The following is a 25,962-nucleotide window of genomic DNA, read 5'->3' on the forward strand; positions in this document are numbered from 1 at the left end:
AACTCAAGACCCTTGGGTGCCCACCTTGACACAGTGCTGATTGTATAGATCTGTGCTGCTGCGGAAGATGTTTTCACAGACATGGATGTAAACATGAAGTGACACTTGATTGGTGTGGCAGTGTGTCTAGTTTTCTCTAAAGCTTTATATCCAAAAGTGCATGTGCTGTAAAGCTGCTTTGTCTATCACAGATCACGCAATGCAGCAAAAGCCCTCCAGGGGATATTATTAATCTTATTTTGTTCAGCGACACTGCCCTTTGTTTACCGCCCCGCGAATGTTTAGGCAGAACTCGAGAAACACGTAAATCTGTGTCTCGGAAGCTCCGAGCTCCTCCACGACAACAATAGAAAGCTTCCAATGTTTTTCTACCAAGGATAAGCAGAGCTATTCCGGGACTGCTGCTGATTGATATCATTAAATCCTAAGGGAAATCCCACAATGCCTTATGTGTCCTTGGACGAGCCACTTTTCTTTAGGGACGGGAATGTGCTTTACAGATGTAGTGTTTCAAACATTGTGGGGTAAAAACGAGATGAGCCCTGGCCTTGGCCTTGACACTGTTTATGCTCGTGGCTCCCCCGAGCAAAGCTGGGTCTTGTAAAGGTCAAAGGGCAAACTGTCCGCCTGGAGTTTGAGCTGCACTTAGAGGAGCAGCTGCAGGATTTGGGCTACATCCTGTGAAGCTACAAGCAATATAAGTAGCTCTGAGATTTAAAAAACCCTTTTGCATTTTGCACCTTTTGGATTGTGAAACACGTATTTTCTTGGGAATAGTTATAACAATAGTTTTAGATCTCTCTCTTTCCTTTGAACCACATATTAGGAGTGTTATTTTTGTCAGCGGTCTTTCCATGACAGCAACATGGGGTCATCATTTGGCCCAAAACACAGCTGTGAGATCTCTAGATCTAAGAAGTTTGACCTCGTCACATCAGTCCTGATATTTTTGCATTTGCTACCAATCAAATAAAAGCCAAGCAGATTTTAAAATCTTTCCTCTGACTTTCAAGTCTGACAAATTATGTTACTGCTGTTGTTCGATCATTTTTATTGACTTAACTTTAATGCTGCTGCTGTATTGACATTTTTGTGTTTTTGTTTGTGTGTGTGTGTGTGTGTGTGTGTGTGTGTGTTAATCACCGTTGCTCTTTACATTTAACCTGTAAAGTGTGCAGTCCATGTAAGCCCTTGGGTGATGTGCCCTTAACCCTCTTAGAGCTGGATCAACATCAGTTTTCTTGTTCTGCTTCCAGATGCCTTTTACAGCTGCTTAACCCTTTGAATCCCAGGCAAATTGGTTTGATTTCTTTTAAAAACATGGACAAGAAAGTCAGTGAGCAACTTGCAAGAAATTTGTGAAAGCTTAGAAGAAAATGAGCTGAAAATTAGTTTAAAAAAAGGGGGGAAATGTGGGAAAAAGAAATAGAAAACTCTTTTCACAGTAATTCTGTATATTTACAAATGTGTATACATGTATATTTTTCATTTTTTAAAGTCATTTTCTTGTCTTTTACTCATTTTTTGTGCTTATTTCCAGGTAGTTTTCTTGGAACTTTTTTAAAAAGATTGTTTTTTCGGGCTTGTACGCCTTTATTTTATAGGGCAGCTTAGCAAGAAAGGGGGAGAGGGAGAGGGGGCGACATGCAGCAAAGGGCAGAATTTGAATCTGGAGCCACTGCGGCGAGGACACAACCTCCTCCAGCCTCTGCCTGATCTACCCACTGAGCCACCAGACGGCACATTTTTCTTGGAACCTTTTCCCAATTTCTCGCCTTTTTTTTTTTTAGCTTTGTCTTGTAAAGTTGCTCATCACATTCCCCCTATTTTTTTGCAAGAATTCAAACCAAATTGCTCAGGTTTCAAAGAGTTAAATAAACTACAGTTGAACTTAGTGAGTTAGGTCTAAGCTATCTTTTCCCTGTTCCTTCAGTAAGGTGCTGAGACCTGAGAAACTGGCAGCTCACCTGTTTGAGGTGGATGAAGATGTGGAAAAAGATGAGGTAAGTCCACCAGTCCCAGACTTCACCTCTTCACTGTCTGTTCCAATAAACCGAATCACGATTAGCACATTTACATGATGTTAGTCCGACTAAAACCAGACTTTTAAAATACATGTAAACATGTTACTGAAATCAGACTTATGTCAAATTTCATGTATACGCCTCAGTCCGACCTGAACTGCGTTAGTTGTTCTGCACATGCTCCATCGTCTTCACGCCTGGCTTTGACCCAGAAGTCAATCAGCATAATTTTGTGTAAGAAAGCCGTGAAAAACAAAAGAAAAAGACGAGAAGAAAACAAAACAAGACAAAGGTTTCAGCATGACAAAAGTAAAGCCTGGATTACATACGATATGTACAGCGCCGAAAAGTTATCCATGTTGTCACCGTTCAACATGCAGCCCATTCGCTAACTTGTTTAGTATGTGACAATAGGTCAAACGGAAGGTGCGCCAATAGCAACTAGCTGAAACGCGGCATATCGTCAATAAACCGATTCTCCCTATGCTAGTATACTGGGACAAGGACAGTAGTCCAATATAATGGCCCAACAGCTCGACTTAACTGTGCATGGAAACGTTCGAAATACTCCTTTACAATAGTTTCCAGGTGGAAACCTCCCACATCCCATATAAACTGAAACAGTGCTGAGCAAACGCTGCCTCAGTTTGTTAGTTTTTAGCCACCGAAAGACACGTCTGCCTAAAAAAACTCATTTTAAGTGAAGGCAACATATATAATGTATTCACCACAAAAAGCCCTTTTCAGCAGGACGCTGAAGTCCTTATTTTAAAGCCACCAGACTCCAAAACAGTCATTTTACTTCACAGAACACTGGGGCTGCTGGTCCACGGCTGCCTCGGTTAGTTCCAGATAAAAACAAATTTGGCAATTTCACACATTTCCGCGATTTGAATAAATTTGCCAGTTGTCTGCCTGGAAGTGATTGTTAGCTCTCAGTGTTTCAGCCGATGGTCTTCTGAGAATTGTCTTCTGCTCACATGCGGAGCACAGCTGCTCACCGAACCCTGCCTCAGCTGAACTTGTTTACAAGCGAGTGCAATAGGGCACACACATTATATCTAATTCGTGGCATAACTTTTGTATTCATTTATTTCATTTCACCCCTTTATTACGAGCCAACCTTTGGATGTTTTGTTAAATGTTCCAGTCCCTCGCGGTTTCCCAGAATAGCTGACATCTTCATGACATTAGAGGCATTTTAAGGGCACATCTCCCAATAATTACCTCGCAGGCATTGATTTAACTGAGGGCCAGTGACCTTTGATGGGAACACCGTCACGGCTTAAATCCCCTGAGATTACAGAAGTGCAGCGTTGATCTAAATGTTATTCTTAATGAAGAGCATCCTTTTTCAGGACTCAACAGACTGTCAATGAAGGCCTCTCCTCCCACTGGCCTTGTGGGCAGTCAGCAGGTTTTTAAGCTCAAAGTGCGCAAATACGTGTTTGTTGGAGTGTGCATGTGTTGTTCCCACATACACACATAAATGTATGTAGTTCTTATTGTATCATGTATTAATGTGTGTGTTGTTGCACCTCCTTCTGCAGGACACAGCCTCACTGGGGTCTCAGAAGGGAGGAGTGTCTAAACACGGCTGGCTGTACAAAGGCAACATGAACAGTGCAATCAGTGTTACTATGCGGGTATGTGTGCTTCAGGTTTTAACATATACACTTCCCACAGTCATGGAAAACCTGGAAAAGTCATGGAATTTCACAATAATATTTTTTTCAAGATTGGAAAAATCATGGCGGTTTTTTGTTTCTCTAGCTCACGATGTAACTTTAATATGTGTCGATGTGTGACGTTTTGTTTGTTTTTGTTTATTTGTTCATCACCAAAATTTCTTGTGTTTGCATGTCTGCCCACAAGACATGTCAAATCATTCTTTAAGCACTTTTTGCACCAAGGGGAGGGGCGTACAACTTTAAATGACTGTATCTTGTATTTATATTACCGCTGACTTTCAAAGAAAACATGCCTTCCAAACAAAAATGAATTGGCATTTTTTAATGATTTTTTAAATGTATTTATTTATTTTATTAGATTTTTCTTTTCTTTTTTTAAATCTCATAACTTACAAATCTTGGTTAATGTTGTGTTTTAGTTTTCTCTCTAAAATTGTTGACGATTTTAAAAAAATAAAAAAACCTTGAAAAGTAATGGAGAAGTTTTATAAATTTTAAATGGACATCCAGTGGCTTAGTGTATAAAGCAGGCAAAAAATTAAAGAGGCAGGGGTCTGTTGAAAGATGTTATCAAGTTGCATCATGGGAAATGTAGGATCCAGTGTTTTTGGAGCTTGACAAACACAAGGGACTAACAATCAGAAGCAGTCTGATGCTTTGGATTTTTGCTGTTCTTTTTTAAATTTGTCACTCAGATTTACAACAACATAATGAAAATACAACACTTAAAAATGCTGGAGTAGTCCTTTAAGTTGTGTTGTGTCATTTTAAAGTAAAGCCTAAAGTTACAAAGAGCATCTTTTTTTTTTTCACTTTAAACAATAGTGTAGCATCATGTTATCGTTGTGACGTCATTAAAAATCCTGGCTTTTCTCCAGTCCGTTCTTCTTTTTCTCTTTGCACATGTGGAAATCAAATCAGCCTTTGCTCACCGTATCCCACAACATGTCGTACTTTGTCATTTTACCCTTGAGCTTTCCCATGCCCCATCTCCACCCTTTTGGTATTTTTAGAGAGAAAGAGGCCATTGGGGATGTAAACATTTTCTGCTTCCATTTTCTAGTCCTTCAAGAGGAGGTACTTCCATCTGGCCCAGCTGGGTGATGGATCCTACAACCTCAACTTCTACAAGGACGAGAACACCTCAAAGGAACCCAAAGGAACCATCTTCCTTGACTCGTGCATGGGGGTCGTTCAGGTAGAGTACCTCAAGCACGTGGCCCCTTCAGAAACCACAATATATGTGCATTCTTTACAAAAAATGAGCCTCTAAATGGCTGTGATAAAAACTTAAGAGTCAATTATTGTTTGCAATTGTTTCTTTTCAGAACAGCAAAGTGCGTCGCTTTGCCTTCGAGCTGAAGATGCAGGACAAGAGCACGTTCCTGCTGGCTGCAGACAGCGAGGCGGAGATGGACGAGTGGATCGGCACCCTCAACAAGATCCTCCACAGCAGCTTTGAACAGGCCATGCAGGAGAAGAGGAACGGAGACCTGCACGACGGTACATTTTTCTGCAATTTTTGTTTCATTTCTTCGACATCTCGTTCGTCTGTCTTTGCCGTTTAATTATCTCTCCTGCCTTCCGCTGTTTATATGCATTTTTTTAGTCTCCATCTCTTTTGATGCTCGCCACACCTGCAGGCTCCTTCGATTCACTGCTACCCCACGGAATAATTTATCTGCAGGACGTCTCCCCACAAGAATCGCTTGTACTTGATAAATAACTTAATTATCATTATTTTTTTTCTTACGTAATCCTCCTTTGCTCCTCACAGAGAGGCAGACCGACACATCATTATGTTTTTATATAATTACACCAGCTCACAGAGCTCCTGTTGATCTCTCCAACAGACGAGGAGCACGGAAAAACAGACCTCTCCTCCGGAAGTTTTCAGGACAGCTTTCAGGTAGCCTGCTTTTTTACCATCTGCAACAACACTGAAACAATGCTCACCATCAGCCACACCATATGGATTAGTCCACATACTGTAGAGGCGCTCTGGGTGTCTGAAGGTGCCACATGACCTCACTTGGAAGCAGACTGAAGTGTAACTGCTTTTGCTTTGAGTGGAATTGCTAGACAGCTGTATTTCCTGCTGACCAGGTTTCCTGTTGGTGCTAACCAAGCAAACATCTGGTCGAGTGTGTATGGTCTCCAAACGCAGAGGCCAGATGAGGCCAACACTGGTGGCGAACAGGAGTGTGAATGTGGAACGTGGCAGTTGGAAAACAAACTTTTATAGGCTGTAGTCTGTAATTTTCTGCATCTAAAAAGCCAATTTTTTAAAGATTGAAACATGAGCGAATTGGCTTGATGTTTTTAAAACGTAGGGGGAAAAGGCAACGACAAAACTTGGCAAGATATTTCTCACAAATTGTGAGAAATTTGTAAAATGTGACAAGAAAATGACCTGGGAATGTGTTTTTACGAAGGAGGGAGGATTTTAAGATAACTATCATGAATAAATAAATATATGGGGTGTCACCTGGTGGAGCGGGTGCCCCATATACAGCGACCACGGGTTTGACTCCCACCTGCCCCTTTCACGCTTCAGCCATCTTTTCATAATAAAGGCAAAAATCACCTCAAAAAATCTTTTAAATGAATAAAGAAAGAAATAAGGAGAAATGTCCAGAAAATGATCTTTGTAATTATTCTGATTATATATTTGAAACTAAGTTACAGAACAACAAAAAAACTTTTCATTTTGATCTATTTCATTTTCATCACTTTTTTTTGGGTCATTTTCTTGTTTGTTGTTTTTTTAAAAACTTTTTTCAGGTAATTTTTTTGCTATTTTTCAAACATGTCATGTTGCTCGTTCCCTTTTACCCAAGTTTGTGCAAAAAGTCAAACCAAATTGCTCTGATTTCAAAGGTTTAAAAAAAAAAGATGTAATCTAAAATGGGATACTTGGAGTGACAAACCCAGAATGATAATCTCCCAATTCTTCAATAACTCAAAGCTCTACTGATCGTTTCTGCATCTTTCTGCAGATTGTTTTTAATTTTCAGGCTGCAACATCATCATCATTATTAGAAACCGCAACATTGTTTACAGCCGCAGCAGGCAACTGTTTTCAGCTCTAGAGGTGCTCTTAGGAGCTCAGAACGTAAATCCCGCAACACTCATGACATGCCACTTGTTGCCATGCAACCAGCAGCTTTTTACCCCTAAACTGACACCTGTCAGGGAAGCGCAGTTTAATGCTGTCTTCTTGTAGTGTATTAGATTATATTAGATTTCACTTTAATGTCAGAAATAATTCGGAAATTTGTCTTTCATCCCAGGTCACCAACAACACTTAACCACACAAACAAAATCACACAATAAATGCTACAGATCACAACAGACAACATGAAAAGCGGATGCAGTGCAGCATATTACTCAATCACATTAAGTGTTCAACTCAGGTACGCAGAGGGCTACTGAGAGCGGAAGTATTGAAATAGACCGCGCATGGTTCAAATATAATCCTGCATTTCATGTTATTATTTGGGGACTTTCAAAATGTTTCTGAGGGGCACTTTATATATATCAAATTCTGTGTTTATAGTTTGGCCCAAAAAAGTTAATGCCGCATTGATTGTAGAAAGGGTGCTGTTTGAGAATCTGTCAGAGTTTTATCCAACCCAGGCCTCTGATGTGGACAGCATGATTGTCTTTCTTTTTCTAAAATTAGCTGTTTGGGGATATTTGTTTTTCACAGACTGCCAGAGATATTGAGTCCAAAATGAGGAGTGAAGCTCGCCTGAAACTGTTCACTCTGGATCCCGACACTCAGGTGATGAAGATAACGCCCTGTGCATTTTGTATGAGAATTGTTTACCAGCACCATGGTCATTTTTCCTCCTGTTATTCCTCATTTTTATGAGCAAAAAGTTTTTTTTTGTAGCTTTTTGACAACATCTCTTGTCTCCACAGAAACTGGACTTCTCTGGCATCGAGCCAGACGTACGACAGTTTGAGGAGAAGTTCGGGAAGAGAGTCTTGGTCAGCTGTCACGACCTGTCTTTCAACCTGCAGGGCTGCGTCGCAGAGAACGAAGAGGGACCGACAACTAATGTACGTTTTAATAAAAACCAAACAGATATAACTGAGAGTGTTAATTACAGGCCGCACTGTGTATTTTTATCAAAGTTGACATGAAAATCACACGTCTATAAAGTGGACGTGTATTTGCAAGTGCGAAAACACGCCAAATGTCCTGCAGCAAACCAGGGCGAGGTCTAAATCAGTTAAGAAGATAACAGACAGTTCAGATGGCCCACTTGGCTGGCCCCTGACAAAACTGGCGCTGTTGGCACGAGGGAATGGCCGCTACCATGGCAACCAGCCTGGGCCTCCCACCGTGCAGCAGCACCAGTCTGAGTCTGGTTTCCTGCCGTCAATCTCCAAGGTCTCTGTCTCTGGAGAAGGAGCGCTCGTTCCACACTTAGCTGGGAAACCGCAGCTATTAGCTCTACCACACACACACACACACACACACACACACACACACACACACACATAAATGGGTTTGCGTAATGGCAATGCGGAAAGAATGAAAGGGAGGATGAATTACATCAATAGTAAACTTTGACTTGAAGGAAAAAGAGAAGTGCATTAGGAAGGAAGGGTGTCCTTTTCACTGTTACTTTGTTTTTCCTTTCCTCTACTCGCTCTGTTTGCTTTTTAATCCTCCAACTTCCATCACAACAACACTTTCCATCATCTCTTTCCTGCCAAAGGTGGAGCCTTTTTACGTGGTCCTGTCCCTCTTCGACGTCCAGAACAGCAGAAAGATCTCGGCCGACTTCCACGTGGATCTCAACCACCCTTTGGTGCGACAAATGACATCGGGCTCCAGCGGTGGTCAAGACGTGCACATCAATGGCAGCGGGGACGGTCCGCTGGCTGGACACAGGCAGGCCAGTGGGCTCCAAGTGGGTGCTCTCCAGTATCCCAGACAGGGGGTGTTCTCAGTCACGTGCCCCCACCCAGAGATCTTTCTGGTGGCCAGGATTGAGAAGGTCCTGCAGGGGGGGATCACCCACTGCACTGAACCCTACATGAAGAGCTCAGACTCCACCAAGGTACAGAGGTTAGCAGAGACGACCAGGATGTGACCGTGAATTACAGTTTCCTCTCTCATTCATCAGTAAAAATATTCTTTTGCCTCCCTGTAGATGGCTCAAAAGGTGCTGAAGAATGCTAAGACAGCCTGCAGCAGACTGGGACAGTACAGGATGCCGTTTGCTTGGGCTGCAAGGTATGAAGAAAGAGCAAAAAACCTCAATCAAGCATCCTGTGTCTCTCATACTCAAAAAGATATTAATATAAAAGTGTATGTTTGATCAGTGGTTCCAAACTGGGTCCAGATTTCTGCTTAGTCATTAGTTTAAGGTCTGCACATAAGAGCTTGAAACGAAATGAAATAAAACAGATTGCAAGAATAAAGTTGGACATTTCTAGAATTTTAGGGCATTAGGGGCTTAGCCTGGATCTCTGTAGAAAACAAAATCACCACGTCTGTTTTCTTTAAAAAAAAATAAAATAAAATAAATAAATAAATAAATGTAAAAATGTGTAGATTTTTTTAGAATTAAAAAAATCAAATTTATATGGCAGGGTTGTTTTTTTAAATTTTGCATAATTTTCAAAAAAAGTTTTTTCAGTTTTTTTCTTTAAAAATTTGTGGCTGTTTATATTCTTTAAAATATTTTTGGTGATATTTATTTATTTATTTATTTATTGGGATTATTTTTTAAAGAAAACATGCCTTCAGAACTGCAGGCCTGCCAAAATATAAAAATCGCCAAAATGACATCCAGAACCTTCAAAACCAGAAACTATCATTGGATTTGAATTTAAATAAACTTCAAGCATTTTCTCAGAGTCACTTGGGGGAGGCTAAAGGAAAAATATTTGCAGCTCTGGGGATGGTCCCAAAAACAACCCCCAAAAAACCCAGCAAGCCAGTTTTTTACAAACTTGATTGACAGAGAGAGTTTATGTTCTTGCTTTGAAATGTATCATCAGCCGACGATCTCTCCTTAAATGGCCGAATTTTTGTTCAAACAAGTGTAGAATTTGCACACCTTTTTGCTTCACAAATATGTATTTTATTTACAGATTGACACACAGACGGTCTTTTTTTCACACATATATTATATTGAAACACATAAATCTCCATATAGCTGCAGCATGACGGAGTTCTACCAAGAAATAAGAGGCAGTCTTTCTCGCTGCTGATCTTATAGCCACCAGTGGACCCAAATACTATTACTGATGATGTCTTGAGGTTGAGGGAAAACTTTTCGCTACAAAAGAAAATCAAGGGGACTTTTTCTCTTGTGCCTTAATACCACACAGTGATTCAGAGTTAGGATGCTGCGTAGAAACTCAGCGGAAACTGTCAAAAGAAAGTCGGCCTGCTGGGAGACGCAAATCTTTAAACCACCAGTGTAAAACTCTCCCTCTCTCTCTCTTTCTCTCCAGCAGATTCAATGATTTTTTTTGTCTTTTTGTCTCTGCAGGCCTGTGTTCAAAGATGCATCAGGAACTTTGGACAAAAGCTCCCGCTTTTCAGCTCTTTACAGACAGGACAGCAGCAAGCTGTCAGATGAGGACATGTTCAAACTGCTGACTGACTTCAGAAAGTACGCTCTTCCCCGCTCAAGAAATCACTATGACTGGTTTTGATACTTTTTAAAAAAAAACAAAAAAATTCTACATGTGTTTTCTCAACAGACCGGAGAAAATGGCCAAACTCCCTGTGCTCTTAGGGAACTTAGACGTAACGATTGACAGCGTGGCTCCGGATGTAGCCAGTAAGCCCTCCAAATATTTAACATTTTAACTGTCTATTTATGATCATCAGACGTCAACCTTAAACTCTCATTTCCTGCCTGCAGACTGTGTCACTTCCTCCTACATCCCAGTGAGGAACTTTGAAGGCAACGGGCCCGGCAGCGCTCTCCTGGAGGTGGAGGAGTTTGTACCCTGCATCGCCAAGTGCTCTCAGCCATTCACTATCTATAACAACCACCTCTACGTGTACCCGAAACACCTCAAATATGACGGGCAGAAGTCCTTTGCTAAGGTGAGAGCAGTGTGTAGCTGACTGTGCCTTTTCTGTTGCTGGTTACACGCTCATGATGGTTACATGAATTTTAAAATATTTTTTAATTTTTAATTGTATCTTATGTTTTATGACATTTTTCACTGATCTTATCCTTTTGTTATTTTTTATTCTTTTATTTATTTGTGTACTTTTTTATTTTTTTGCCCTCTACATGAAACACAAAAATAGGGCTGTCAAATTATTATTTTTATTATTATTTTAATTGTGATTAATTACAAAATTTCAATAGTTAAGTGAGAGTAATTGCATTTTTAAATGTTTTAAATTCCAATTTTTTGCATTTACACTTAAAACAGTTTTGAGGTCCATATTGACAATAATAATAATAATAATAATAAAAATAATAATAATAATAATACTTTCTATTTATAGAGTGCTTTTCAGGCAACTCAAAGAAGCTTTACATAGTAAAAATATTGAAATAATAAAAGAAAGATTGTCTTGATTAGGAGTCAGCAAAAAACTGCATGGGATGAGCATAAAGTGGGCGTGTCTGTAAAGGGGAGATTTATGGGTGCCCACAAAACCCATTTTTATGCAGATATCTTGAGGTCAGAGGTCAAGGGACCCCTGTTAAATGCACGTGTCATTTTTCCATCGCCAGCTTTAGAAGTCAGCCAGTGATTAATAGTAATTTAATTAATTTATGTATTTATTTAGCACCTTTACCAACAGAGTTTACAAAGTGCTTTGAAAAATGAATCAAAGCAGAAGCACGAAGCGTTTCTTACAGAGGCAATAGTCAAGTCAACTTTATTTGTATAGCACATATTATACAATGTCGGCTTACTTCCCTCACACACAGAAAATAAATGAGGGGTGTAATATATGCATATACACATACAAATACAGAGAAGAATAGAAAGGAAAAAGCAGTAGTAGTCCGCACCCACCCGCCAACATAGTCTACCTGCCCAATATAACTATAAGAGCCAAAACCAGATAACATTTAACATCGAAATAATCAAGAGATCTGATTCAAAAACAATGAAAAACAACCCATACCAATAAGATACCAATACAGTTCAAAGAATATAAGCCGTAAACAGAAATTATAGTAATAATAATAGAATTAAACAAAATAAAGACAAAAGAATAACTTAAAAGATTAATTCAAAACGAGTTTCTACACACAATCATTCTTAAACACGTGACTTATCCTGTTTGGGAGGTGATGCTTTTTGCATGGCCAGCGTTCTCTTCTCATCATCATACTGTGTTCCTGTTTAGCCTGCGAGACAACTGGCAGCCGCCTCAGGTGGCCTCAGCCAAGCGGCAGAGCTGGATAGAATTATCCTCACGCAGAGCAGCAGCTTCTGATTAATACATTAATACATTAATACATGAATGCATGAATGCAGGGCTGCTATTTTCACGAGGTCAGCTCCATATAGGAAACCAACCATTCTCTCCCCCATCTGCCTCTCTGCCCTCTTTTATTTCAAACGACAGCTGGCAGTCCTTTTCCTCAAAGATTTCCCCCCTCTGTAAAGACACTAATGGACATTTGAAATGGACACTGAGTAGAGAAAGTCTCTGGCAAAAAAAAATGGTTCCAGGCTAAAATGGATACTTTGGAACCAGGAATCTTCCAGTTTTTAACTTCTGTCTCCTCTCTCCAGGCGAGGAATATCGCAGTCTGCATTGAATTCAAGGATTCCGACGAGGATGAAGCCCAGCCGGTGAAGGTGTGTTTAAATATCAGAAAATCCTGAACGCAGTTAACGTTTCAGCTCTTTGGGAACCAGAATGGAATCTGCTGCCTTCATATATGAAGCGCCTGCTTTCATCCACAATATTTTTAATGTCCAACGTTTCGAATTTCACATTTTGAGAACATTCTGACAAAAACTAAATATCGATATTATGCATCAATATGAAGTTGGAAGTTGAGATGTTTGGGAGATGTTGAATTTTGGTTAAAAAAACCCAAAATATCGACGTTATCTGCCGTCAGTATACCGCTCAATTTGACATTGGAATTAGACGTCCTGACACTGAATTTCGTTCACCTAATTTTTTGGGTCTCCATTTAGGACTTGGCTTTGGACTTTATGATCCTGGCGAGGAGTGTGCCACATCATATCATTCACAATAATACCTGTAACATTTTAATATGATTAGAAAAATTCATATCATGATAATGGCGATATTTATTTCGTGTTGACACAATGACGTCATACTATTTCGCACAGCAACAACAAGCATGACCAAAACTACTTCAAAAGGTACATTTGAAGGTTTTTAGCAACTGTTTATATGTGTAATTTGGGGTTAATTTTATTTTATTGTACTTTTTATTTTTTGTATTAAATCTGAGTTGCTGCTTGTTTTTACATACGTAAGAAATTACATTTTTATTTAGTTTTTTACTGAATATTTATAGCCAAACCAGAAACTAGCACTTAATACATTAAACCACATTGTGACGACTGTGTTTTTAAAAACACGTATCAGGACTCTTTGTCATGGTTTATAATTGTCTTCTTTTTGAATCTATTGCAGTGCATCTACGGTCATCCCGGCGGTCCTTTATTCACGAAGCATGCGTATGCAGCCGTCCTGCACCACCAGCAGAACCCGGAGTTCTACGATGAGGTTCGTCCGCGCTCCTGTTACTCAGAATCAGTCTTATTCACGCAGTGCATTCTGTATTGTGCTTAAAAATGGCTAAAAACCCTCAATGGAGAGAGCCTGATACGCTCTGTGGCTTACGCTCAAAGTCACAAAGTAATATTTTTTTGAAAGCAGTGTGTTTTGAAGTAAGGAGGTACCTCTCACCTCCACTCGTATTGTTTGAACACATTTCGATTCAACATCGAATCCTCTCTGGAAATGCTCCGCAGGCATTTTTTTCGCTTTCATTTTCCTGAACAAAGCCTCCTCTGTATTAGGAAACCAACCCGGGGAATGTGTGTGTTTTTCTCTCGCCTGCAGATAAAGATAGAGCTGCCTACTCAGCTGCATGAGAAGCATCACCTCCTCTTCACCTTCTATCATGTTAGCTGTGACAGCAACAGCAAGAAGAAAGACCTGGTGGAGACTCCAGGTAGGCTGCAGCTATCAGTCATGTGTCCCCCCTCTGAATGAAAACACCAGTGGAGGTTTTAGCAAAAACAATATGGTGGATTGATGTTAATGAATGGCGTGCATAATATGGACAAAAGCAGTTTGATGCAGGCGTACTTAACCAGTGATGGAAGAAGTATTCACACACTTTAAAGTACTAATGGCACCCTGGGAAAGTCCTGCATTGAAAATGGTACTTACGTAAAGGTAAGTTTTATCAGGAACATGTGCTTAATGTATTAAAAGTAAAAGTACCCAAATGTAGAAAAAAAACATACCCCAAAATTTTAAATTATATAAAAAAGACACCCCCCCAGACCCACTAAATAAAGATAAATAAATAAAATAAAAATATAAAATGGAAAAAAAACACCTCCAAAAGTAGAAAGATATTTATAAAAAATAATAAATTATTATATAAAATTATTTTTAAAAAAAAAGAAAAAATAAACTCAAAGTTATAATAAAAACAAAATAAAAACCAAAACTCAAAATATATATATATTTTTTAAAAAGGGATTTTTTAAAAAAATTACTTATAAATAAAAAGAAAAAAAAAAATCAAAACTTCAGAACTTCTAAAAGGGGAAAAACACCCAAAAATTACTTTTGAAAAAGAAGAAGAAACATCCAAATAACTCAAATTATTCACAAAATTGAAAACAACACCCCCAAAAATGCTCAATTAGAAAAAAAAGGAAAAAAAACTAATGTTTATTAAAATACTTTCCAATTTATTTTCTATGAATCGACTGATAAATCATCAAATTGTTGCAGCTGTTCTTAAACTAAAATTAAACTAAACTAAAAATAAACTGTTTGGTAATTTAATTTATTGCAAACATCTTATTTTATAAAACCTTCTTGTGTGTTTGTAAGCAAAGTAAAACGTGTAATATTTCTCTCTGAAATGACGTGCAGTAAAATTATAAAGTAGCATGAACATTTTTAAAAAAAATAATCAAGTACATGTAACTGAAATTCATACATACGTACAGTACTTGTGTAAATGTACTTATTTACTTCCCACCGTTGCACTTTACACATGGTCGTTTTCATGAGTCTCCTCTGTAGGTGGAGAGATTCTAATTTCTGATCTTCATGCTGCAGATATGTCAGTATTACCACTTAACAGTCGCGTGTCTGTGCTTGTTTTACACACAGTGGGCTCAGCATGGCTGCCTCTGCTCAGGGACGGCAGAGTCATCATGAATGAACAGCTGCTGCCCGTGGCCGCCAATCTGCCCGCCGGGTACCTCGGCTCCCAGGATGGCCTCAACAAGGTAAAAAAAATCTGATTATTATTAACATTTTTTAAAGTTCATGTGTGGAATTGACATTCCCTGAAGCCTCTTCATAGTCTTCTTATGCGAAGCCACTGATTGCTGCAATATTCTGTTTAAGTAAAGTGAGTTAGTGCTAAGACGTTTTGCAGGGTCAAAGTATTTTGCTTTGCCAAAATGGTTTTAAAGATGGGATATCTCACTTTAGGATGTGATGCAATTTGTGGTTAGTGGATAAAGATCTTGTTTGCTTTGATTGGATTGGGACGTTGCGGAGCTCCGGCAGGCTTTCACATGAAATGCAGGCGAAATCTGATCAGCATTAAGATGTAATCCATTAAAGCCAACAATCAATGTCATTGCTCCATTACGATCCCTCAGTGTTGTTTCTTTGATGCACGGCTAATGGGTTTAGAGCAAACTTAATTCATATATGTGCAAAAGTGGCTCATCAAGTAGGCGTTTGCTCATAAAGCTTAGTGCTGATTTCAGATGTCGCTCCCTGTGTGAGAAGCACTATCATAAAAATGAGCAGATTAAAAAATTATTTAAAAAAATAAACGCACATTTTTTTTCAAAAGATCAGGTTCATGTAAGATGATTGAGGTGTTTACTTGAATTCGTCCCTCAGAAATTTACATCCTGGAATTCCTTGAAAATCAGACATCTTTTATCTTGCTCCTTGAAAAAGGACTTGAATATAACTGAGAGGAGAACAGAATCATAAATTATTGTATGAAATGTATTAGATAAAGGTTTTAAACAAAGGATGCTAATGATGTATGACTGTCAATCTTCAGTAAACACCAGGAAATAGATGCCACTAAAATGTTGTGCTAGCCTGCAAAACGCTCACATGGAAGTTTTGAGCTCTATTTCTGCAGTAAATAAGCCGAAGTTTATGAAAATAAACAACATCTTTTTCAAAGATGAAAAAAACAATTTCATCCTTGAAAATAAAAAATAAGCGCTTGAAGAAGTACTTGAATTTGACTCAGCCCTGTTCGTACGAACCCTGACAGAAAAGCTTTTTTTTTTTTTTTTTTTTTTTTTTTTACAAAAATGCCCTTAGTGCTCTTAGAAATTGACACGGTGTAGCATTCAGCGCAGTAATTGTTACCAGAGGTGTGGACTCGAGTCACACGACTTTACTCTAACTCTTAGCTGGAGTCATCTGAAAGAAAGAGAGATGTTTAAAGGCAATATGAATAACCCGATTTCTCTGCGCTCATGTAAACACCGTGTCCCAAAAATTCACTTATCCACAGTATGCCTCATAAATGAGATACTCCTGTCACTCTTGTCACCGCAGCATTCTGGCTCGGAGATCAAATGGGTCGACGGAGGAAAACCCCTCTTCAAAGTCTCAACTCATCTTGTTTCCACAGTTTACACTCAGGTATATACACATTATATCCATTAACCCTTTGAAACCTGGAGCGACATCACTTTCCTTGTGCCGCTTTCACAAGTATTTACTCTTTTGAACCAAGATAAAATTCGTACGGTGTCTTTCAAAAACATGGGAAAAAAAGACAATGAACAGTTTGGCAAGAAATTTTCCACAAATTACAAGAAATAAGTAGACTTAAAAAGCTTGGGAAGAACTGCTTTTTTAAGCACCTTTTCCAAGTATTTTTTGCCTTGATTTTTTTTTCTTTTTTAACTAATTTTAAAGTAAAATTTTGTGTACTTTTTTACTAATTTCTTACTAATTTTTGGGCAATTTCTTCTTCTTTGCAATTAACTAGTAAATTTAGATAATTATGTTTTTAAAAGCTAGGGAATTTAAGGGATTATTATTATTTTTTTTGTTTTGTTTTTTTTACATTTTTAAACTACATTTTTCAGGTAAATTTCTTGCATTTTTCAGTCATTTCTTGCCAATTTTTGGGCCATTTCCTCTTTCATTGCTCATTGCCTTCTTCCCACGTTTTTAAAAGAAATCAAGCCAATTTGCTCAGGTGTCCTTGGATTTAAACTGTACTTCAAAATTCCCTTTAAATATGTATTCAAATATGTTTCCTTTAGGATCAGCACTTGCACAACTTCTTCCACCACTGTCAGATCATGGAGATGTCTGAACAAGCTTCAGAGGGGGAGCTGGTGAAATACCTGAAGGTATTCCAATGCGCCAAGGAAAACACAAGAACGCACCCTTTCATTCATGCCTCATCAAATACAATCATGTAATCCAGCACGTACGGCAGTGTGACAGCCAGAGCCGGCGCTCATTCATTTCTTTTTTTATCTCTTCTCACTTCCTCCCCTCACATTCAGAGTCTCCACGCGATGGAGGGTCATGTGATGGTCAATTTTCTGCCCACCATCCTCAACCAGCTGTTCTGCGTCCTAACCAGAGCCACACATGAGGATGTGGCTGTCAACGTGACCAGGCAAGCCACACACACACACTCAGACACACATGTGTGAAATGTGTGTTTCCAGCAGCAGAACGCTACGTGTTACAGCAATATTTTTAGTCTCTTTTAACAACCTCCATCCATAGAAAATCACAAGAGCAGCACTTTCATCCGGCTCACATTCCAAAGCGCATTCCTCCTGTTTTTCTCTAATCGCCCGAATCCTTTCTCTCATTAGACACTCACCTGTGGTTTGCACACTCCATGTATGTGTCTCGTGTGTGTGTGACGAGTCTTTGAAGCTCTGTAGGCAGCGAGTAAATGAGGCGCTGGTGCCGTAGAATGAATAAATTCGACTCCCATCTTTGTTTTTTTTTCCTTATAGCACTTCCCCTTTGTTATTTTATTTCTTTATATTTCAGTGTTATTTTCTGATTCTCTTCAGGGTGATGGTTCATGTTGTAGCTCAGTGCCACGAAGAAGGGCTGGAACATTACTTGAGATCTTATATCAAGGTGCAGTCTTTTCTCACGATATTCATGCTAAAGATATACAGAAAATAAATGCGCATGTTTCTGTGGAAATTAAATGATTACAGCCTGTTTTCTCCCCCTCTCTGCTCTCAGTTTGTGTTTAAGCCAGAGCCGTTTTCCTCCACCAACGTAAAAACAGTCCACGAGGAGCTGGCTAAAGCCATGACAGCCATTCTCAAGCCATCCACTGACTTCCTAACAAGCAACAAGCTGCTGAAGGTAATAACATTACCTACTTAAATGTCACAGTGCCTTTATTTTAGGCGTTTACTTTGAGAAGACGATTGTACACATGTAACCATGTTATAGGAGTTAAATGTTTGTTTAGCTTTGTCCATCACTCTTTTCCCCCCACAATATTTCTATTTAAATTCTCCATATTTTACAGCTTTTTTTTAACGTAACGTAGAAGCACAAAGGAAAAAAAATACATCCAATAAAACAAAAATTCTCCTCATATTTTATACATGGTAATCAATACAAAATGACAGTAAATACTAAATATGAAATGTATTTAATTGACAAAAAAATTCACATGGCCATCACTCTAATACAAACCAGTACGTAATTAAATTAATATTGATATCAAAATGGAACTTAAAGGGACAGTTTAACCTAAATCAAAAATGAATATTTTATTTCTTACCTCTCGTGCTATTTATTCATCTAGATTGTTTTGATGTGAGGTTCAGATTGTTTTCAGCCATACAGATGCTCTTATAATAGAGCTAGTTTGCACTTGGCTTGTGGTGCTCAAAGCACCAAAAACATACATTTGAAAAACTCAACAGCAACGTCTCTTTCTGGGAATCATGACCCGGTTACTCAAGACAATCCACAGACCTTGCTGTGAGCAGTTTCATGTTGGAACTATTTTCTTTCTACCGAACTGCACTTGCTAACCGTATCAATGCGCTGAAGGAAGCAAGACGCCTCTTTATCAAATGATGTATTTAAAAAAAAAAATAAATAAAAAATTAAATTATACGACATTATAGACATTCTGAAAACTGCAAAAGTCAATGTAATATAATAGAAATCTGAAAATAAAAGCAACCTCATACGATCAAATTTTAAAATAAATAAACAAAAATAAATTGATACAATTAAAAATTAATTGAGTAAAAAAAATCATTATAAAATATATGGTACAAAAACAAATTGTCAGTCTTATATAATAAAAATCTGAAAATAAAATTAACTTCATAAAATAAAGAAATACAAATAAATAGAAATAATGAATCCAGTAAATAAATCAGTTTAAATTTATGATAGAAAAGAAACAAAAATACAAAATTAGATATAAGAAAAATAGAACTTACATTTTAACTAATTATTAAACTACATAATTTAAAAACATCTTTATAAAATGAAATTGGGTTTTGCCAGGCTTTAAGTGGAGCAATTTAATCTAAAAAAAATGTAAACTGTATGGTTACAATGCCTGTGAAAGGATTAAAATGCCTGACATCTGTTTAAATACAGGTTAACTGAAATCTTTTATACATTATATTTAATGCAGTAGTTTTCCTTGCACTGACTGTGTTTGTTTTGCAGTATTCGTGGTACTTCTTTGAAGCTCTGGTGAAATCAGTGGCTCATTATCTCATAGAGAGCGGGAAGGTCAAGGTTGGTCTTGTTTCACTCTTCTCTCTTTTAACTCCTTTCCTCCGAGCCTACGTTCCCTTCCTCATTTCATTTCACTTTCTCTGTCCAGCTCTCAAGGAACCAGCGTTTTTCAGCATCCTTCTACCACGCCGTGGAGACGCTGGTGAATATGCTGATGCCTCACATCACCCAGAAATACAAGGACAACTTGGACGCGGCTCGCAATGCCAATCACAGCCTGGCAGTTTTCATCAAGGTTGGCGCTCCTCCCGATGCCTGTGATGCCGTATCGCCCTTTGATATGTAGATGAGTTTGGAAAAAAAAAAACACGCCCTTTGGCGAAGGGTAAACACGAGAATGCCACGGACTGTAGAGTTATGCACCGTCCTCAGCAGATTGTTTAAAACAATGAACCTGTTTAATTTAAATCAAAAGAAATCACCGCATCTGTGATGTCATGTGTGTGATATTTCATGTGTTTTCACAGCGCTGCTTCACCTTCATGGACAGAGGCTTCGTATTCAAGCAGATCAACAACTACATGAACTGCTTTATGCCTGGAGACCCAAAGGTAAAACACTCTCTTTACTGGTTTAATTAAAGTCATTAAACATGAAGTTAAACCTAAATTGAAGTCATAAAAGCGTCCCTTAAATGTGTTTTCTCTCTTTCTTTTTTTTCTTTACAGACTTTGTATGAATTCAAGTTCGAGTTCCTGCGGGTTGTTTGCAACCATGAGCACTACGTCCCTCTGAATCTGCCCATGCCCTTTGGAAAAGGCCGAATTCAAAGGTTTCAAGGTAAATGACACACACTAAACATCTCTTTTATCTCGTGGTGGACAAAGTCTTCCTATCCTTACTTTTACTTATGTAAAAGTACTAATACCACACTATAAAAATACTTATTACAAGTTAAAGTCCTGCATTGAAAATGTTACTTAAGTAAAAGTAAAAGTAAGTATTAAAAGTAACAAATGCAGAAAAAAACAAGCAAATAAAACAAAAACAAATTTAGAACACTCAAATAACTCAAAATTATTTACAAAATTGAAAGACACATCCTGAAAACTCAAAATTACTTTGAAAAAGACAAAAAAACACAAACGGAAAAAATACCAGAACAAAAAAGCAAAATTATATTCAAAGGGAAAACACCCCGCAACTCAAGGAAAAATATTTAAAAAAGAAAAAAAAATGTATAAACTGACTCTTAATTTGTAAAGTAACTAAAAAATTAGTAAAGTAAAAAGGACAATATTTCCCTCTGAAATTTAGTGCAGTACTCATATGAAGTAGAATAAAAATAAAATACTCAAGTAATGTACAAGTACCTCAAATTTGTAATTAGGAACAGTGCTTGAGTAAATGTACTCAGCTACATTCCACCACAGCCTTCATTAATTAATTTGAGTATTGTTTCTGCTGATTTCGACCTGCTGCAGATCTCCAGCTGGATTATTCCCTGACTGACGACTTCTGTCGAAACCACTTCCTGGTGGGGCTGCTGCTGAGGGAGGTGGGCGGAGCTCTTCAGGAGTTTCGAGAGATCCGTCAGATCGCCATCCAGGTGCTGAAGGGGCTGATGATCAAACACACGTTTGACGACCGCTACGCTGCGAAAGTGAGTTCTACAGCTCTCGACCGACTTTACTGTACTTCAATCACACCTGGTCAACATTTGAGGCGGCTTTTTTTCCACCATGACCCAAGAATTCTTTTACTTTGGTAAAGATTTAGAGTCACAACTTTTGACTGTGTGACTCGTAAGCAGTGCTGGAAGCATGAATTTGAGCTACTTGTACTTCACTTGAGTATTTTATTTTCATGCTACTTTATACTTTTACTCTACCACATTTAAATGGGAAATATTGTACTTTTTACCTCACTACATTTATCTGACAGCTTTGGTTACTTTACTAATTTACAAAAATGTAATAGATGTTTGCATTGGTTTCTGAAGTATGAATCTTTTCTATTTTTTATTTTTATTTTGAGCTTTGGGGATTGTTATTCTCTTTTTTTTCATTTTTGTAGAATATTTTTCCCTTTTTTTTAATGTTTTCCTTTTTTTAAGTTTTGGATGTTTTTTCTATTTTTTAAAAAATATTTTTGAGTTTGGAATGTGTTTTTTCCTTTTTTTGTAATTTTTTAAAAAATTATTTGTGTTTTTTTTGGGGGGGGGGGTGTAGTTTTGTTTTTAAATAATTTAGAGTTTTAAGATTATATACTTTTACTTTATACTTACATTAATCCTATTTAATCAATTTTACCTGTAACAGAGTATTTTCACAGGGTGGTATTAGTACTATTACAAAAATAAAGGATCTGAATACTTCTACCACTGCTCATGAGCTCCTTTCTGTGTTCTTCCAGAGCCAGCAGGCCAGGCTGGCCACCCTCTACCTCCCGATGTTTGGGCTGCTCCAGGAGAACGTCTACAGACTTGACATTAAGGAGGCCGCTCCGCTCAGCAACCACAATGTAAACCACCTAGTGACACCTAGTGGTGGGATCATGAATAGCAGCGTGTTTCTGTTTCTCCCAGCGGGACCTGCTTTCTCTTTAACGTGACTTAATATCAGCATAATGTGTTTAGACAGTATTTGTATTTTTTCTTCAGCTTTTACTGTGATTGTAGTTGCACAGCTAAAGCAGCTAACTGTGTTGCTTTGTGTCGCAGAATGCCAGGGAGGACTCTCTTGTGCCCAACTCCATGGTGACCCCTCAGAAACCTGGGAGCTGCATCGAAAATGCTCTCCACAAAGATGTGTTTGGAGTCATTTCCGGAACAGGTAAACTCGCCTCACAGCAAATGCATCTACATGTTAACTTTTTCCCACCTTCTGATATGCAACAATTTTTTTTTTTGTCTTCTCTCTTCCTGCAGCCTCCCCTCACAGCTCTACTCCCAACATCAGCTCAGTTCACCACGCAGACTCCAGAGGCTCTCTGGTCTCCACCGACTCTGGAAACAGCCTGCTGGACAAGAGCAGCGATAAGACCAACTCCCTGGAGAAGGTAGATGAATACGTGACAAATCAGCTGGATTACTACTTCATTTGCAATATTTTATTTGTGATACAAAACCCCTGATCTGTGAGACCCCAGCTGCAAAGCAGTCGCCAGAAAAAATGTTGGCATTGTGTGTTTTTGCAAACCTAAGATGCATTTGTATGTTATTATGTAGCAAATACATTGTGACTTCATGTTTGAACTATGCAGGGGTTAAATTGTGGTTAGGGTTATGCACATAGACTATTTGATTTGGTTGTTTTGGTTTAAAGTGCTCATTTTTCGTGGCACTATCCCGGCAGTAAAAACAACGCATTTGTCCATAAAAAACAGCCGCTTTTTAATGTACTCTCCCGGCAGGAAGCACAGTAATGTCTCGGTAAAAAAACAACTGCTTTTGTTGTTTGTTGGTCTCAAACAACGGTCTGCAGCTTGACAGGTGTCACAGCATCCACCATCCCCTCCATCTCCAGATAATAAAGTCAGCTCATATATTATTTTAAAAACATTGTTTTGATACGAATGAAACATATAAATCATAATCGTGGTCTGCAGAAATGTACAATGCCAACAGTTTCTGGGCCACAATGTAATTAAGTGAGTAAACAAATTTAAAAAAACAACACCAAGGTTAAGGTTAGTTTGCACAGCGCTCCCATAATATTTTATCTTCATTTCACATGATCTTCACTCCTGGACATCCTCGCTGTCCTCCCACCTCCTCCTGCAGAGCTCCCACTCCCCCTCCCCTTGCTCTGTAACTTCCCAACTCCACCAAAAGGAGAGATTTACCAGGAGGCACTCGGTCAACGTGCCCCCTCTCCCCCTGGACCCCGAGGACAGAGTCCCACCCCTGAACCGTGCGAACAAGCGGGTCACCATGGACTTCTCCCTCCTGTCAGTGCCCCTGCCTGACCCGCTGCAGGACGGGGACAGTGATAATGACAAACACGCTGCAGGCCACAGACTGGAGGGAAATCAGGAGGAAAACATCCCGATTCAAGTATTCAGTTTGACCTGCGTGACCTCTCCAGCAGGGACTTTTGGTTATAATTGTACAGCAAATTTCTGATTTATAGTGACAAAGTAGATCTGTTGCTTTTGGATCTTTTTGTGACAGTAAATCTCAGTTTAGAAACCAAAACAAACTCAGACATCTGTACAATACGTCCAAAAAAGTTCCTCCCAACATTCTTCTCCTCTGAGTGTCCCACTTCAGGGAGTGTTTGTGCTTTTAGCAATGCGAATGTTGAGCTGACCGTAGACTTGTAGCCTTCTTTTACTTATTTCCTCAGAACGTGCTTTTTCCAACCTGCAGCTGATGCTGTTATCTCAAAGCACGGAGCCGCTGCAGCAAATGTGCTTTTTCACTGCTCTTATACTTTCCCGCCCCAAAGGAAAACACTTGACATTTCTCATCTCTGAAGTTTGCTTCGTTTCAGTGTTGCTCTTCATCCTTTTTAAGTTTTGATTTTTTCTGCTGCCTGCACCCGATAACTGAAAACCTTTTCTCTTTTTTTTAACTTGTTCTCTATCTCTCCCTACTTTCCTCCATCAGAACCAGTGTGCGTCGGCTCTGGGCAGCACTGTGCTGCGCTGCGACAAACTGGACCGGGACGAGATCAAACACATGCTCATGTGCTTTCTGCATATCCTCAAGAGCATGTCAGAGGGTAGGACGGCCTGTCTGAGGCTTTGTGCCGAATTCTGACACAAGTTGATATTCACAATCACTTCATAGGCATCTTTTTCTTCCCCTTTAGAGGCTCTTTTTGCATACTGGAACAAAGCAGCTCCCTCAGAACTGATGGACTTCTTCACATTAATCGAGTAAGTACTGAACTAGAAATATTTTTCTGATAGTGTACATAAGCAGGTGAGAGTGGAACTTGGGTTAAATCAGAGTCAAAAATAATTATAAATATATGTTTTTAAGTTAACCACAATAACGAGTGTCCAAAGTTTATTGAGAAAATCAAATGAAAGCCAAAAAAGTGAAAGCAAGTGGTTGACAAAGTTCAAATGAGACACACAAGAGTTTAAATATCGAGCTAGAGCCAGGAGATTAATTTAGATTTCAATTAATTTAATTTAAAAGGATAGTTTGGATCTTTTAAGTGGTGTTATCAGACAGGGATAAGCTAATATGTTTCTATGGATAGGGTGTAGCAACAAAACATATTTTAGCCACCTAAAAAAAGTTCCACCAGGCACCCAGTGGCTCACTTGGTAGAGCGGGCACCCCATGTACCAAAGGCGTTGTCCTTGCCGCAGCGGCCGCGGGTTTGATTCCGACCTGTGGCCCTTTGCTTGTATGTCATTTCCGCTCTCTCCCCTGTCCCGCTGTATCTGTCCTATCTAAAAAAAGGCATAAAAAGCTGACAAAATAATTTTAAAAATAACTCCACCTAAAAATCTAATAACAGTTTAATTGATTGCTCTGTTAAAAATATTTTTACTGCACTACTTTAACATCAGATATTGATTTCAGAAGGGAAATTGAAGCTGTTGCATCCCTTTTTTGAAGCCAGACTCCACTGAGACAAACAGTGACTTAACATCTGAACACAGGAGCTGCGAGTCAGTCAGTTTGTGCTACTGCGTGACTTTAGCATTAAAACGGTTAGTTTTGCCGTGTGTTTTACGCCGACAGTGGATAAGTACAACCTTTTAGTCATAACATTGAAACTGTTCCTTCTCTATTCCTTTTTGCTTCCGTGCAGACCAAACAAACGAGATACATGTTCATTAGTGAGCTTTAAAGTTGTTGGTAAGCAGATATTTTTTGGACAAAGCCGAGCCAGCTGTTCCCCCTGCTTCCAGTTTTTATGCTGAGCTAAGCTAAACTAATCGTCTCCTGGCTCTAGCAATAGCTGGACATTTTGGGAACTAGAACTGATACACTTTCTTGCAAAGAGTGCGATGAAAAGGTGGATACCTCTCTCATGTCTGCACATTTGATATGAGGCTAGAGACGGCTGGTGGTAAGCCTGAAGTTATTATATATTGGCATTTCTGTCCATTCTCAACACTCTCTGCTGTCATAATGATTGATGTGACTGGTCTTGAACTCAGTGATGACCTCTGACTGAGCCTCTCTGTGTTTGTCCTGCAGAGTCTGCCTTCATCAGTTCAGATACATGGGGAAGAGATTCATCGTCAGGTAGGGTATTTTAGGAAATGCATTAAGTCAGAAGACAAATTTGGCACTGAATATTTAATTGATTCTTAAACTGGGACTAGTTTT

At 38.8% G+C, this 25,962-nt stretch overlaps 1 protein-coding gene across 1 annotated transcript in view; it reads left to right on the forward strand.

Moving 5' to 3' along the window:
• The window catches only part of dock9b (dedicator of cytokinesis 9b), a 65,949-nt gene that overhangs the window by 23,637 nt on the left and 16,350 nt on the right, over positions 1-25,962 (forward strand). Inside the window, 32 exon segments of the mRNA XM_042512970.1 lie at positions 1,934-2,003; positions 3,575-3,670; positions 4,779-4,913; positions 5,044-5,218; positions 5,569-5,624; positions 7,428-7,502; positions 7,643-7,783; positions 8,449-8,793; positions 8,887-8,969; positions 10,237-10,359; positions 10,451-10,530; positions 10,615-10,802; positions 12,467-12,532; positions 13,350-13,442; positions 13,782-13,893; positions 15,078-15,196; positions 16,509-16,595; positions 17,228-17,317; positions 17,477-17,592; positions 18,005-18,074; positions 18,186-18,311; positions 19,650-19,721; positions 19,810-19,956; positions 20,189-20,272; positions 20,390-20,501; positions 21,146-21,324; positions 22,077-22,184; positions 22,384-22,495; positions 22,591-22,721; positions 24,274-24,388; positions 24,479-24,545; positions 25,831-25,878. Of these exon segments, the coding sequence (XP_042368904.1) occupies positions 1,934-2,003; positions 3,575-3,670; positions 4,779-4,913; positions 5,044-5,218; positions 5,569-5,624; positions 7,428-7,502; positions 7,643-7,783; positions 8,449-8,793; positions 8,887-8,969; positions 10,237-10,359; positions 10,451-10,530; positions 10,615-10,802; positions 12,467-12,532; positions 13,350-13,442; positions 13,782-13,893; positions 15,078-15,196; positions 16,509-16,595; positions 17,228-17,317; positions 17,477-17,592; positions 18,005-18,074; positions 18,186-18,311; positions 19,650-19,721; positions 19,810-19,956; positions 20,189-20,272; positions 20,390-20,501; positions 21,146-21,324; positions 22,077-22,184; positions 22,384-22,495; positions 22,591-22,721; positions 24,274-24,388; positions 24,479-24,545; positions 25,831-25,878 (3,621 nt within the window).

Source organism: Plectropomus leopardus, chromosome 24 (assembly GCF_008729295.1).
Source record: "Plectropomus leopardus isolate mb chromosome 24, YSFRI_Pleo_2.0, whole genome shotgun sequence".
NCBI classification, from domain to species: domain Eukaryota; kingdom Metazoa; phylum Chordata; class Actinopteri; order Perciformes; family Serranidae; genus Plectropomus; species Plectropomus leopardus.